Here is a 13,296-nt window from a genome sequence, read left to right as displayed (position 1 = left end):
CATACATGCATACATGCATACATGGAGCCGCAATCTTGAATTCTGAACTCTCCCACTTTCCAACAGGGAATTCCCACTTGGAGTATGTTCCAATTTAAATATTTTTTACTTGCAAGTCAGAAATTCCCACTTTCCAATACAACTGAGCTGCAGCAAAAGTAGAACAAGGCAAATTTTGCCGGCTAATGGCTATTTTTTTAACCCTACGCGCCGCCACCTTATGCCGTCATTTCCTGGGTAAAATAATCAACATGCATTGTGGGAGGTGTAGTTTATGGTCAATGCAGGCTTCAAGGCAGCATACGCTTATTTTAAAACATTAATCCACAGAAGCTCTTGCGGGCCACACAAAGTGCTGTGCCAGGCCACTTTTTTGCCCGTGGGCCTTGAGTTTGACACAGGTGCTATGTTTTTAGCTTTAATTCTGTAATGTGTAAGATCTGTTCCACTTTGTTAACCAGGTGTTTGGTGAGCAGGTCCTGCAGCAAACAGCTTTTATGAGTGTGTCTTTAAAAGCAGCTGTAACTACGCAACGAAGACAAACCAAAACTGAGATTCTGAGAGAAACACTTGAAATCCAAACAGATTTTTAAATGTGCATCTTATAAATTCTAACACAGAAGCTTACAGAACTGGGAAGAAAAACAAAACACTGACATGGATTTTATTTTATTTTATTTTTAGTCTACAATGGAAACCTTTAAATAAGTCATGAATCCTTAAAATGTTCATCTCAGCACATACAAAATAAGCATACAGATTGTATTTAAAACTGATATTAATAAGTCGTGACAAAGAGTGTGAGAGAGGAATGGAAATAAAGTTACGGTGAGTTTGAAGTTAAACTACGGGGAAACTCTTCCTTCTACTGATTTCTTTAGCTGAAATAAGCAAACAATGCAAATAAGTTGTTTATTTTCCTTCAGGGCTTCTTTTAAACCATCTGGGTGAAGTTTGCTTCAAACTCTGACAACCGTAGGTTGATTCTACATGTGGCCCGAGTGACTTTTATCCATTATTCGTGTCCCGTTTAATGAAACCGACTGGAAAGGATATGAAAGCGGCTCTAGTTTGCTCCGTTTCGGTTCAGAGTCCACAATAAGTGCCGTACACGTCTCCATTCCCACCTCCAGGTTGATCCCGAGCCCATCTGATCAGAAAGCTTTTAACTAAATAACCGTGCAGCTCTATAACAGAGTTCAAACACGGGCTGCAGCAAATGTGTCCAATCTCAGTGCTTTGATTTCTTTTTTTGGTTTCACCCGAGAAAAGTTCCGACTGAAGCAAGAAGCCGATGAAGAGCGTGCCGCTGTGAGTTTCATGGTCCAGTTAGCTCGCTGTGGTTCCTGTCCTGATCTGCAGAGAGAGAGAAGGAAGGAAATATAAAACACATCCAGGTGGCTCTGCTACAAAAGAAATAAAATCTGATGAGGCCCAGATGTGTATTCAATTGCAATAAAAAAAAATAGCGGGCTTTAAATGAAAGTTTTCCAAAACAATCAGCGTCCAGCTGCCAGTGTTCGTTTAGTTTTGTCAGCGTTGCTGTTTTTAAAAGAAAACTACACAGATGTTGAAAGTTTTTGAAAATTCAGGGAGAACTGATGGCTCCAAGGGTCAGAAAATTTAGCACTAATTTTTCCTTCCATCCTTTTTTTAAATACATAAATACAGATTAAAAAAAATCTCCACCACAAAGGTTCTGTGTTTGGTAGCATTGGTTTGTTTATTTGTCCATCTGTACACAAGATTACGCAAAAAGTAACTGATGGATTTTAATGAAACCTTCAGGGCACGTAAAGGTCGTCACAAACACTGGTGGTGATCTGGCAACATCTGGCAGAGCCGCAGCTCGCTAGGATCTGCCACAAACAAAAACTGTAAACATGGAACAGAGCCAGAGGCTGCTTTTTAGTGATGATGTCATTCCATGACAGCCAATCAGCATCCAGGAGAACTTTGTTCCCCTTGATAGCAGGGTGCTTGTCGGACGGAGGGTTTTGCAGGAGAAGTCTGTCAGGAGGAAACCCACACAAGGAAGACCCACTGGGGCTCGAATCCAGGACCTTCTTGTTGTGAGGCATCAGTGTTAACCATCGTGCTGCCACATTTTCAAGTTGTGAAAATATTCTCAAAAAAAAGGCTTCAAAAATTTTATTTCATTATTTTGACCCCCGCACGCGAAGCGTAAGCGGGAGTCATATTGTTTTCGTACGTTTTTTTCTTCAGTAATTTTTGGTCAACCGTACCACAAAAACGGCTGCACCAATCAACATGAAATTTGGCAGGGCTGTAGATAAGTCTGACCTACACTGCGCCAGCCAACGGTTTTACGATAGACCCCATATCTGAGGAGGGGTCTCCTTTCAAAGAGGGGGTGTCAGAACATGCGAAAATGCTTATAACTCAGAAACTGTTCAACATAGAAGCTTCAGATTTCTTTTGTTGTTTAGCTCTGATGAAGCTCTATTCATCAGGTCAAACAATGCCCAACCCCCACCCCCACAAAAAAGACCCCCACCCAAACCACTACAATTTTGGGATGCATCTGGTAGCATGACATTTATTAGGAATAAAGATTTCTGAGACCTGGTGCATTTGTGCGTGCGGGGGTCATTATGTTACCGCTATGCGGTATCTAGTTTTGGAAATAATTAGATTAGATTATTGTAATAAATTACTAAAATCAATAAATGTGAAAAAATATGACTGTGGTTAAGAGATTATTATATAAGAGAGTTTAAGGAAAGAATCAGCCAGGTGATGCTAATCAAATGCATCATCAAGAAGGAAAGACATCACAATACCAGCAATAATCTTAGGGAAGCAACTGTAGCTAAACATCAGTCTGGAAGGGGGTTAAGGTCATTTCCAAACAATATGGTTTCCATTTGCAGGTATCAGGTACAGTTTATGACAGGACGATTAGAAGAAACACTGAACAATATGGCTTGTTTGAAAGGTTTTGAGGCCATCTGACATTTGGATCAAACTGGGTCACAAAGCATCAGGACAATGATCAACACAGCAGCTAATCTACAACAGAACAGCCGAAAAAGTTCAGACCTCGTTCTGACTGAATGCTGTGATGTGATCACAGAAACCAATGTCTGCAACCATAAAAAATGAGCCCAAACCATGTGACATGCCAATGACAACATATGTAAAAGTACTTCTGTATAAGTCAGAAAGTACCTTTTGATTTTTTTAAACAGTAAAAACATACAAACAAACCAAAAAAAAACGCTTAAAAGTACAAGAAGTAAGTTTGGTCTGAAGAGAATAATAGTTTACTGTCTTTGGAAGCAATAAGTCCTAATTTTAGACAATCTGTTTAACTCTGCTGTACTCCAGACCCATTTCTAAAGCACTCACACTTTTCTGCACTCAATTCAGCCTAACTACATTTTTTTGCCTTACTTAACACAAGAGCTCACTGATTCCCCCTGAGTCCTGAATGTTTTTCTTTGAGAAGAGGCAAGCGATCTCTAGATTCTGAAGTCACTTCAGAATAAACTCTGGAAGACCTTCAGCTAACCAAAAAAAGAAGAAAAACTCATCATTACTCATGTTTGGTTCAAGTTATTAGTATTAGTGATATGTTGTCCTGTTTTACCGACTCTCTGGGCTTCAACCTACACCAAACTCATCATAACTGTGAATTCCGTGGTATTTGTTGCACTTATTTCCAACCATCCTCCCACCGTACGGCCTCACAGCTGACCGCTTCAATCACACCCATCAGGAGGCCCAGTTAAGGAAGTCCCAGGCATGTACCGTGCTCTCATGAGATGATTTCTCAGTCATTTCAAACTCTAAAGCCCTTTAGGCGTGTTGAAACCTGCAGGCACCATGTTTGAATGGCAGCATTAATGACGGGGCCTGTAGTGTCATGTTTCCTAAGTTATTTCATCTCTTAGCTGCTGGAGTTCAGGGTTAATTATCAGACGTTTTAGCTCCTGATGGTACATTAGAGCTTTTGCCAAAAGGGAACGACGGTTGACAGATTTGATTTCAACAATTAGCTTGATTAAAGAAAATGTGTTTAAATTTTAGATGTGACATTGAAAATAGAAGCTAATTTAAGTCAACAGACTGTTGTTCCTAGAATTAAAATATTATGAAAGGGTTAGCTATAACTAAGTGCTGCGTACCTTTGTGTCTTACCTGTTCAAGCTGGCAACTATATGGCCTTCATGAAGCTAAAAGTTTATGCAAACTCAAAAACAAAAAGCAGCTGATCTCCCTTCTAGTTCTTAGGAAGTTTTGGACCTATCATTCTGTGTGGAGTATGGGTTTTCTCCGAGTACTCCGGTTTCCTCCTACAGTCCAAACATGCATGTTAGGCTGCCTTCAGGCCCAGTCCTCCCTTGCATCTGTGATCTTAAGACCCTTCTCCATGGGTGTGCCAAATGTGTCTCCATTTCTGGTCCCGGCTGCATTTTTGGACCCACCTCAGCCGTGGTTCCAGGCGGATCAAGCGATTTTGACGTCAGCAAACTGCTGCCCATGGTTAGACTGAGACAAAGTGGAACTTGCAAAGTCCTCCTGTAAACCCTTCCTGGAGGGAAGTGCAAATCTTTGTAGAAGACGAGCATCCAGGTTGAGCTCAATTGAGCAGTCTGGATAAACTCGTGGTTACAAACCTAAACCACTGTTTTATGAGGCACTGCTCAAATACACAGCCTGAGTGGCAAACATTCAACACTTTAGTTGTGAAACTGTGAGTATGAGTCCTTTTTGAAAAGCCAACTTAATCCATTTTTCATTGCTGGCTTAGGCTGATTACAGACAGACCCGAGACAGATCTGTAAGTTTCTGTTACTCTGAAATTGGAGGGACAGAGTCACCATGTTACCTAACTTCCTAAATGAGGTGAGTGAGAGGAGCTTTTTGGGAATTTGGTCACCTTATTCTTCATTGCATGAGCTCACATTCAAGCTGGAGACTTCACTGCTTTCTTCATGGATGGCCACAGTGTTATTCTAGTACCCACATCAATGATTGAGTTTGGGGTCCTAAATACAGAGGTGTCATGTAACGTACAAATACTTTACTTTATTTAAGTAGAAATTTTGATTATTTCCACAGCAAATATGGCAGTGTTAAATTAACACTGTGTTAATTTGACACTGTTTAGGCCTACTATTGAATCAACACCAATAGTGTCAAAGGGAACCATGACTAGTTGTAACATTAGACATTTGATAAATGTTTACTTCAAAAAAGACTGTAAAAATATTGTAGGCTGTTTTGTTTTCATAAATTAAAAAATATATATTTTCACACCACATAATTAACGCCGCAAAGCATATCGAGTAAATGATGACGTTCATACTAGTTAGTTTAGCCTATTAGCGTTCACATTAGCACATGAGCTAATATTTATAGTGCTATTAGTTCCCGAGGCAACATTATTACATGATATGGAAGGAAGGAAGGAAGGAAGGAAGGAAGGAAGGAAGGAAGGAAGGAAGGAANAAGGAAGGAAGGAAGGAAGGAAGGAAGGAAGGAAGGAAGGAAGGAAGGAAGGAAGGTCTGTCGGTCGGTCGGTCGGTCGGTCGGTCGGTCGGTTGGTAGGTAGTATAACTCTTGAATGGATAGTATATATACCACAACCACAATGGAGGACCAAAACTGACAGAATTAAAAATAAAAGCAGAAACATAAATGGCCCAGAAAATAAATAAATGCACTTAAAATGCACCAATTAATTTAAAAAAGGAGAACTTTCCTAATGTTTTATAATTTCAAGGATCGTCATATTTTTTCCAGTTTTGTTCCACCAAATAATATATTTTAGTGTATAATTTAAATTTGTAAATGTTTTTCAAAACACATTTTTTGTTTTTCCTTTTATTTGTACATGAATTTGTGTCTCTCAAATTGTTTTGTACTAGTTAAATTTTTTTCCCCGCAAGTATTTTTATTTCCATGCGTTGCTTTTACATTTTCTGTCTCCTGTATTTACTTTACCTTATGCATTTCTGCCTCATTATGTAAATAAGGTGGGCGGTCCTTATTGGGTCAGCTCCTTTACTATTGGTCAACAGACAGGAAAAGGCAGGATTCATGTGCAGTCAAAGGCATGGAGGAAAACACTTAGCTGCGTTTTTGTTTTAAACTAACTTTATACTTTAAGCTAAACTGAAGCAGCACAAGCATACACAACCAATCTGCACACATAACTGTTCTTATATATTGGGTCATTTATATATTTCTGCTTTTATTTTTAATTGTGTCCGTTATGGCCCTCCATATATTTCTACGTGAGTAACGTAAGTGAAAACTTTTGGCCTCTCTGCCTGGGCGTAATGTCATCACTCTTCTGCAACACGTTCGGTGTCCTGTATTCATTTGGTTGTTGTTTTTTTTTTCTTCTGTTTAGGGTGCGTAACTTACCTGCACACATGTTGTGATGCTTTGCACCACTGAAGCCCCATATCAAAAAAGAATGGGAACACTCATTTGGCCTTTTTTCCTCAATGTTTTTTTGTTTACATTCTCAAGGAGCCATTAAACACCAACAAACATTTCTCTATTCCAGCGTTTTTGGGGAAACTTTGCTCTTGGGTTGATTTGCAAAAAAATTCACATTCATTTTGTTTCAGTTAACATTTTATGCACACTCCCAACCTTTTCCAGCACCAGGTTGTGTCTCGAGGGGTTTTCGTTATAGCTTTGGTATCAAGTCTCTAGTCCACATGTGGTCCTGCTCAAGATGTACTTGCAACGTGCTGTCGAGTCATATCACGCATGGTTAGTTCAAGCTGTCAGAGCAGCTGTATGTTTTATTGCTATTAGAATATTACCTCTTATTGTTGCAGCCTCTCAGTGCTTCCATTAAGATGACCTCCTTCGTAGTCCAGCTGGCACAGGATCATATTGTTCTTGAGGAAAAACTTGTCTCCCACGCAAAATCTGCAAGAGGGAAACAGAACTGTGAAACTGGGTCTGGGTTCTTGCTGGGCCTGAAGTGAATTGTGAGGTCCCACAGGAATGTAGCCAGCATATTTTCACGCAGCGTAGATTTACTGTTATGGTAATCAAAAAACTGCATCTTGCATAACTGCAACCTGATTAAATATTCAAGTGAAGCGGTGTAAAAAGTCTTTAACCCTTGGAGATTTTGCACAGTACTGACTTAATCACATTCTGATTACAATGCACAAGTGAAACCCTCATAATGACCCGTGAGCTACACCTTCCAGATACGTCAACTGAATTTGATCTCCCCGGCTAATTGCTCCCCTAATCTTACCTCTGGCGGCAGAGATGACAGGCAAAGCAGTCTAAATGGTAGACGTTGTCTCTGGCTCTCATCACCATCTCAAAGGCAGGGATCAGCTTACTGCAGGCTGCACAGTTCCCCGTCACCCCAAAGAGCCTGCAGAGGGAGAGAGGGTAACACAGGCAGGCCTGTAATCTGGATGCACACGCAGATATGTTTCAGCCAGGCACTGCAGCAGACAAAAATAAAACGGCAAATATAAAGAAAAAGTTAGCCCGTCCTCCTCGGTGAGCAGCAAAAAGTGTTGCGCCCGTTTCTAAATAACCATTAACCGTTTCATTGATCTGCGCTGCCGTTTCCTACAGGTTCCCCATCGGTGTGTCTGTAAAGCAAAGCTCACATCGTCTCTGTATTTGCAGCCGAGTGTGAAAAAGGATTCACAACCTAATTATAATTATGGGCACATGAGAGGATGAGCTCCTCGTAACAGGAACTGCAGCCATGTCATCAAGCAAAGGCTGCAAACCATTAAGTTTATTATCCACAAGTTTTACTATCGCTGATGATGAGAATTTAAAAAAAAAATGGAAACGGTCAAGAGTCTGAGGCTGGAAGCAGACAGTGGTCAATGTTTTTCACATGCTGAAAGACTGAAACTGTTGTTTCAGCTCTACGTCACAGTGCTGCCAAGGAGAAGTTGTCTGTAACAACCTTGTATGTGTTCCCCATTTAAAATACAGTTAACTATCCTGTAGTGTTAACAAAGAACGTTTGTGTGATTTTACTCAACTGCTGGTCAGAAATCTGTAGATTGAAGTTTGTTTTTCAGAATCTACACGGTGTAATTAAAAACAACACAGACAGTAAGCACTGAACAAAGTATTTCCCTTTTTTTACTATGTTCTTAAAGTTTAGCCAAGTGGTGTGTGAAGACACATTTGGTAATTTTTAATTAGGGTTCTGTGAAACTCTTACAAAGAATAATTATCTTACTTGTTGTCAACAGTTCTAAAAATGACCTCGTTTTGGAGAATAATTCTGATTGATTTAATGAGCTAAACGCTAGTTTGAACTATTTTTTAGCCTGTTAAGCTAAAGTCTGTTTTGAACACAACTGAGACTAAAGTGAAGATATACTGATTTTAAATGACTTCAGTTTTCAGAATGTCATAGTTTTTGCAAACACAGTTTTGTAAACTTTTACATCATTGTTAGTTTCCCATTATATGGTTAGTGCTGGTATTAGCAGCTAGTTATAGCACTTCCATTGCAGCCTGGGAAATTTTATGTTTTATGACATTTCCGCCAAAATAATTGTGTAACACAAACTCAGTTCTGTAAAGGTCATTTATTTAGAAAATAGTGTTAATTTTCATGTCTGATAGGTCGACTCAAGCTAGCCAGTTTTAGCTTGTCAATATGATCTGAGTGAATAAACTTCTAAAGTAGATATTGTCATCTTAAAACAACTCCAGTCTTCAAAATTTCAAAACAGTTGGTTGCAAATGCTAAAAAAAGTAATTGTTGCAAAAAACAATTTCAGTGTATTGCCAGAAATGGCCCCAAACTGCACCGAAAGAGCTACAGCTACATGTAGCTCTAGCAGCACGATTTGAGCTCGCCAATAATCACAGATTTCCATGTAAATGTGAAACTGATCATGATGGTTTATAAAAAAATTTTAAAAATTAAGGACATAAAACCCCGGATTTACACTACATGCGTCTCCGCTCCGCTGCGCTGCGGTGTGCAGGTCACAGCTGTTCGTTTGTGCCCCCAATTTATACAGCCTCCCCTCCACTCAGCTCCGCTCCGGTGCGACAGACAGAGGAGGGAGCGTGTGGAGGAAGGAAATCGCGCGATAAATCCAGTGATGTGGAAGTCAGAGCAAAAAATAATTAATTCTGTAAAAAATGAACTCTAAACACAGCTGAAAACATTAATACAAAGGCTTTTGATATCTATGGTTGAAACTGTATCACTGTCGTCCCTTTGAAACATCTGATTTCAAAATAAAATCCATGTGTATTGTGTGTATACACATATGCCTCCTGCTCCATGTTTCCATCTGCTTCCCAAACAGAATGATATTCTGACAGCATTTGTGTAGAAATATATTCATATATTTATTAATATAGCTGGGATTTCGACATTATTCCGACAAATTATTCCGCCTAATAGTGTCTTATTTTGAAAATACAGATGTTGTGCTTGTTCCTCTTCCTGTTGGTGCGACGTAATCTTTAAAAATTGACTCCGGCACAGCTCCGGCGTCCGGCAGAAATAGGATCGGATCTAATTTTGCCAGATCGCCGTCCGCTCACCGTCACCGTGCGCAGCCAGTGTAAACTCTCTCATTGATTATAATAGGTGTGTATTTGCTGCAGAGGTCGGACCGGAGCGGAGAGGAGACGGAACGCATGTAGTGTAAATTAGGGGTCAAATGTTGGAGATTATACTGCATTTAAATTATACTGCATTTATGAGGATATCTTTTAGAAATAAAAAAAATTAGTAGCAAGATTAAAAATGTGTTCCTTTGTGGACAAGACCTTAAAGTCTTTCTCTGAACTGATTTTGGTCAAATAACTATTTCTATCATTATCTATACCCGTTTATTCCTTCAGGGTCACGTGGGTCACTGGTGCCCATATCCAGCAGTCACAGTGCGAGGGGCAAACTCTACTCAGAAACATCCCCGGGCCGGGATTTGAACTGGCAACCTTCTTGCTGAGAGGCATCAGCTCTGCCAACTGAGCCACCGTGCTGCCAAATAACTATTTACCAGAGGTATATAGTAACTAAATACATTACTTTGTTACAGAAATTTCTTTAAGGATTTGTAACTTTACCAAGTATTTTTTTAATCATAACTTTTACTTTTATTTTGTTACATTCAAATTTAAAAATTATAATTTTATTTTACTTCAAAATGTAACAACTAGACACAAGTTACAATTTTAAATATGACTGAACTCATCATGAGAAGAGTTGTTTATGCACACTAAAGAATGAAGCGTTGAATTTACCCAAGTTATATCAACTGGTTCTACTAAACCTTGTTGAGTAAATGTAAAGCAATTTACTCAACCCAGTTTAGTGAAACCAGTTTGCATTTCTTAACGTGTGTGTAAAAATACTTTTACTTTCCCTATTATTTCCCAATGACTGTTACTTCATTTATTTTTACTTAGTTATTTCTTTCAAGTACTTTATAAACTTCTGCTATTTACAAGTAAGATGGTTTAACTAACCCAAAAGGTTCTTCTTTAGTCCAACTAAATTTTACTACATCTGCGAAATCTATTTTTATACTAATGAATGGTACTTATATTATAAAATATAAAAGCTGCTGTATTTTACATTTGTCTTGGATCACTTTATCTGTTAGTGGTGTCAGAACCAGGGCTGCTCGATTATTGCAAAAATTATAATCATGATTTTTTTTATTGAAATTGAGATCTAGATTATTTAACAAAACTATTCATTCACTTTGACAACATGAATTTGTTGAACATAAACAATGGCTGTTAAACAATGTTTCCCTCAGGATTTCAAATATTTTTGAAAAAGTTAGACAAAGTGAAACTTTGGCTGCTGTGATGGACTTGCGACCTGTCCAGGGTGTACCCCGCCCCTCGCACTGTGACTGCTGGATATGGGCACCAGTGACCCACGCAACCCTGAAAAGGAAGAAGCGTGTACAGAAAATGGATGGATGGATGGGAAACTTTGGCTGTGGGGGGAGCCTGCAGCATCATGCTGGCAGTGGCACTGGATTCACAACACAAAACAGAGTAAGCATAAACTGCGAACTTCGATCATTATGTTTTTATGATCGTTGAAAACTCAAATCGTAATCAAGATCAAAATCCAATTCATTGCCCAGCCCTAGTCAGAACTAAAAACAACTTGTGCAAAATTGCAAGAATTTAGACGTAAATCTTATTTAGTTTAGGATGAAAGAAAGTCAATTCATTGAACTTTTTTAAGAAACAAACAACTGAGCCTTTTGCAAATCAACTGTGTGGTTTTAAACACTCCTTTCTGTCCAGCTGCAAATGGTTTCACCTCTCATTCACCTCCAGCAGAATGAACAAGCAGCTCCCTCAGAGCCTAACACACATGAAGAAAAGTCTCCAAGACTAATTTCCATTTTTCATTAAAGACCATATAAGAAAAGAGGGATTGGGACAAAATGATTTGAAAAAAAAAAGGAACTACATATGTGGAGTGTGAGAGAAAAGCAGTAAGAATTTTTATCCCACAGCCCCGACCAACAAACAAAAAACGTCATCAAATGAGTGACTAACATGGGAACAAAAGCGTGCCCTAATTACCAGAATGTTCTGATCTAACGAGCATGAGTCCTTCATAGGCACCTGGTGGGTTTTTTCCTGCTCCTTAACGAGGCTACGAAGCTCAATGCTAATTCTCTACTAATGGTCCAATTAAAAGAAATCACATGGTTTTAATCCCACTCTTCAAAGGCTTTTGGTCTGCACCCTCGCAATGATGAGGAAAACAGGAGGCAATCTAGCCAATTTAACTGTCAAAAGGGGTTTTGGTCTCCTAAGTGCAGCGCAGCTAATGAGCGACTTAGCTCCAACAAAATCCAGCTGGATTGTACATGAGACTAACACATGAGCTCAGCAATGTGGTTGAGAAATCAGGAGTTTTCCTACAGATCTGAGACCTTCATAACAATGTCTGCCTTGTTATTTGAGGCAATAACATTTTGGACATAATGTTATAGAAGAGTCACACTGACAAAGATTAGCATAAACATCTCGGGGTTGGAGGATTAAAACTAGCCACAAACACTGCTCAATGCTAGCAAAATGCTAATACTTCCAACCAATTAAATAGCCTAATTTCTCTTTATTGGTATTATATTTATTTTTAAAAGAGCTTATGAACATGTGCTGTGTTCAATTTAACTCGGATTTGGAAATGATGTCACCCGAATATAGTTGAAAAATCTGTAGCATCTGCTAATTGTCAATACTCAGTAACGAGGCTAACTAATAAGCAATGCAAGCCAATGTATTTTTTTTTCTAAATCTTACACTGAAAGTGTGAAGAAGTGGCTGGGGAGAGGGAGGTCTGGGCCTCCCTTCTGAAGCTGCTGCCCCCGCGACCCGACCCCGGATTGGCGGAAGAAAATGGATGGATGGATGGATCTTACACTGAAGCAATATATTTCCTACTAGATCGTTTTCATAATGTGTGAAACTGATTCATTGAGATACAAATATTGGGTTAATTTCCGAAGCTTTCACAGCTGTAATGTGCATTAGATTTTGAAACTGGGGCAAGTCCAGAAACTTTTGATTTGTAATTTTGACTTCTGAATGAGTTCTTGTTTATTTTTACTACTTAGAACAAATGGTACAAACCATTACTTACACATAATAGTCATGGAGTTCCACAGGGTTCAGTGCTTGGACCAATCCTCTTTAGTTTGTATATGCTTCCTTTAGGTAAAGTTATTAAACAGCATGGGATAAATTTCCATTGTTACGCTGATGATAGTTATATTTATCCATGAAACCTGATGAATCCAACCAGTTAATTAAACTACAAGCATGTCTTACAGACATAAAAATATGGATGACTCTTAACTTTCTGCTTCTAAACTCAGATAAGACAGAGGTTATGGTTTTTGGACCTGAGCATCTTAGGGATCAACTTTCCAGCCTTTCAGCTCCTCTGGATGGCATTAATCTGGCCTCCAGTTCTAATGTAAAGAACCTTGGTGTTATTTTTGATCAGGACATGACTTTTAACCCCCACATTAAAAATGTTACCAGGACCGCCGCCTTCCACCTGCGTAATATCACTAAAATTAGAAACATTTTGTCCAAAAATGATGCAGAAAAACTGATTCATGCATTTATCACGTCTAGACTGAATTACTGTAATTCTTTATTATCTGGGCATCCAAAAAACTCTTTAAGAAGTCTTCAGTTAATCCAAAATGCTGCTGCTAGAGTTTTAATGAGATTTGGAAGGAGAGATCATATTTCTCCAGTTTTAGCTTCTCTCCACTGGCTCCCTGTCAAATT

The 13,296-nt window shown here is 39.0% G+C and overlaps 1 protein-coding gene across 1 annotated transcript in view; it reads right to left on the bottom strand.

Annotated features, from left to right (window-relative positions):
• Window positions 1-658: 658 nt before the first annotated feature.
• LOC106531068 (rhombotin-1) overlaps window positions 659-13,296 on the bottom strand; it is a 16,691-nt gene continuing 4,053 nt past the window's right edge. Inside the window, exons 3-5 of the mRNA XM_014026831.1 lie at window positions 7,259-7,384; window positions 6,810-6,918; window positions 659-1,356 (exon numbers count right to left, since the gene is read on the bottom strand). Coding sequence (XP_013882285.1) covers window positions 6,813-6,918; window positions 7,259-7,384 — 232 coding nt within the window. The 3' untranslated portion in view covers window positions 659-1,356; window positions 6,810-6,812. The remainder of the gene's footprint in view (window positions 1,357-6,809; window positions 6,919-7,258; window positions 7,385-13,296) is intronic.

The sequence above is a fragment of the Austrofundulus limnaeus genome, unplaced genomic scaffold (genome assembly GCF_001266775.1).
Source record: "Austrofundulus limnaeus strain Quisiro unplaced genomic scaffold, Austrofundulus_limnaeus-1.0 Scaffold593, whole genome shotgun sequence".
Taxonomy (NCBI): domain Eukaryota; kingdom Metazoa; phylum Chordata; class Actinopteri; order Cyprinodontiformes; family Rivulidae; genus Austrofundulus; species Austrofundulus limnaeus.
The sequence above is the reverse complement of the archived record's forward strand: the minus strand, read 5'-3'. Positions and strand labels throughout refer to the sequence as shown.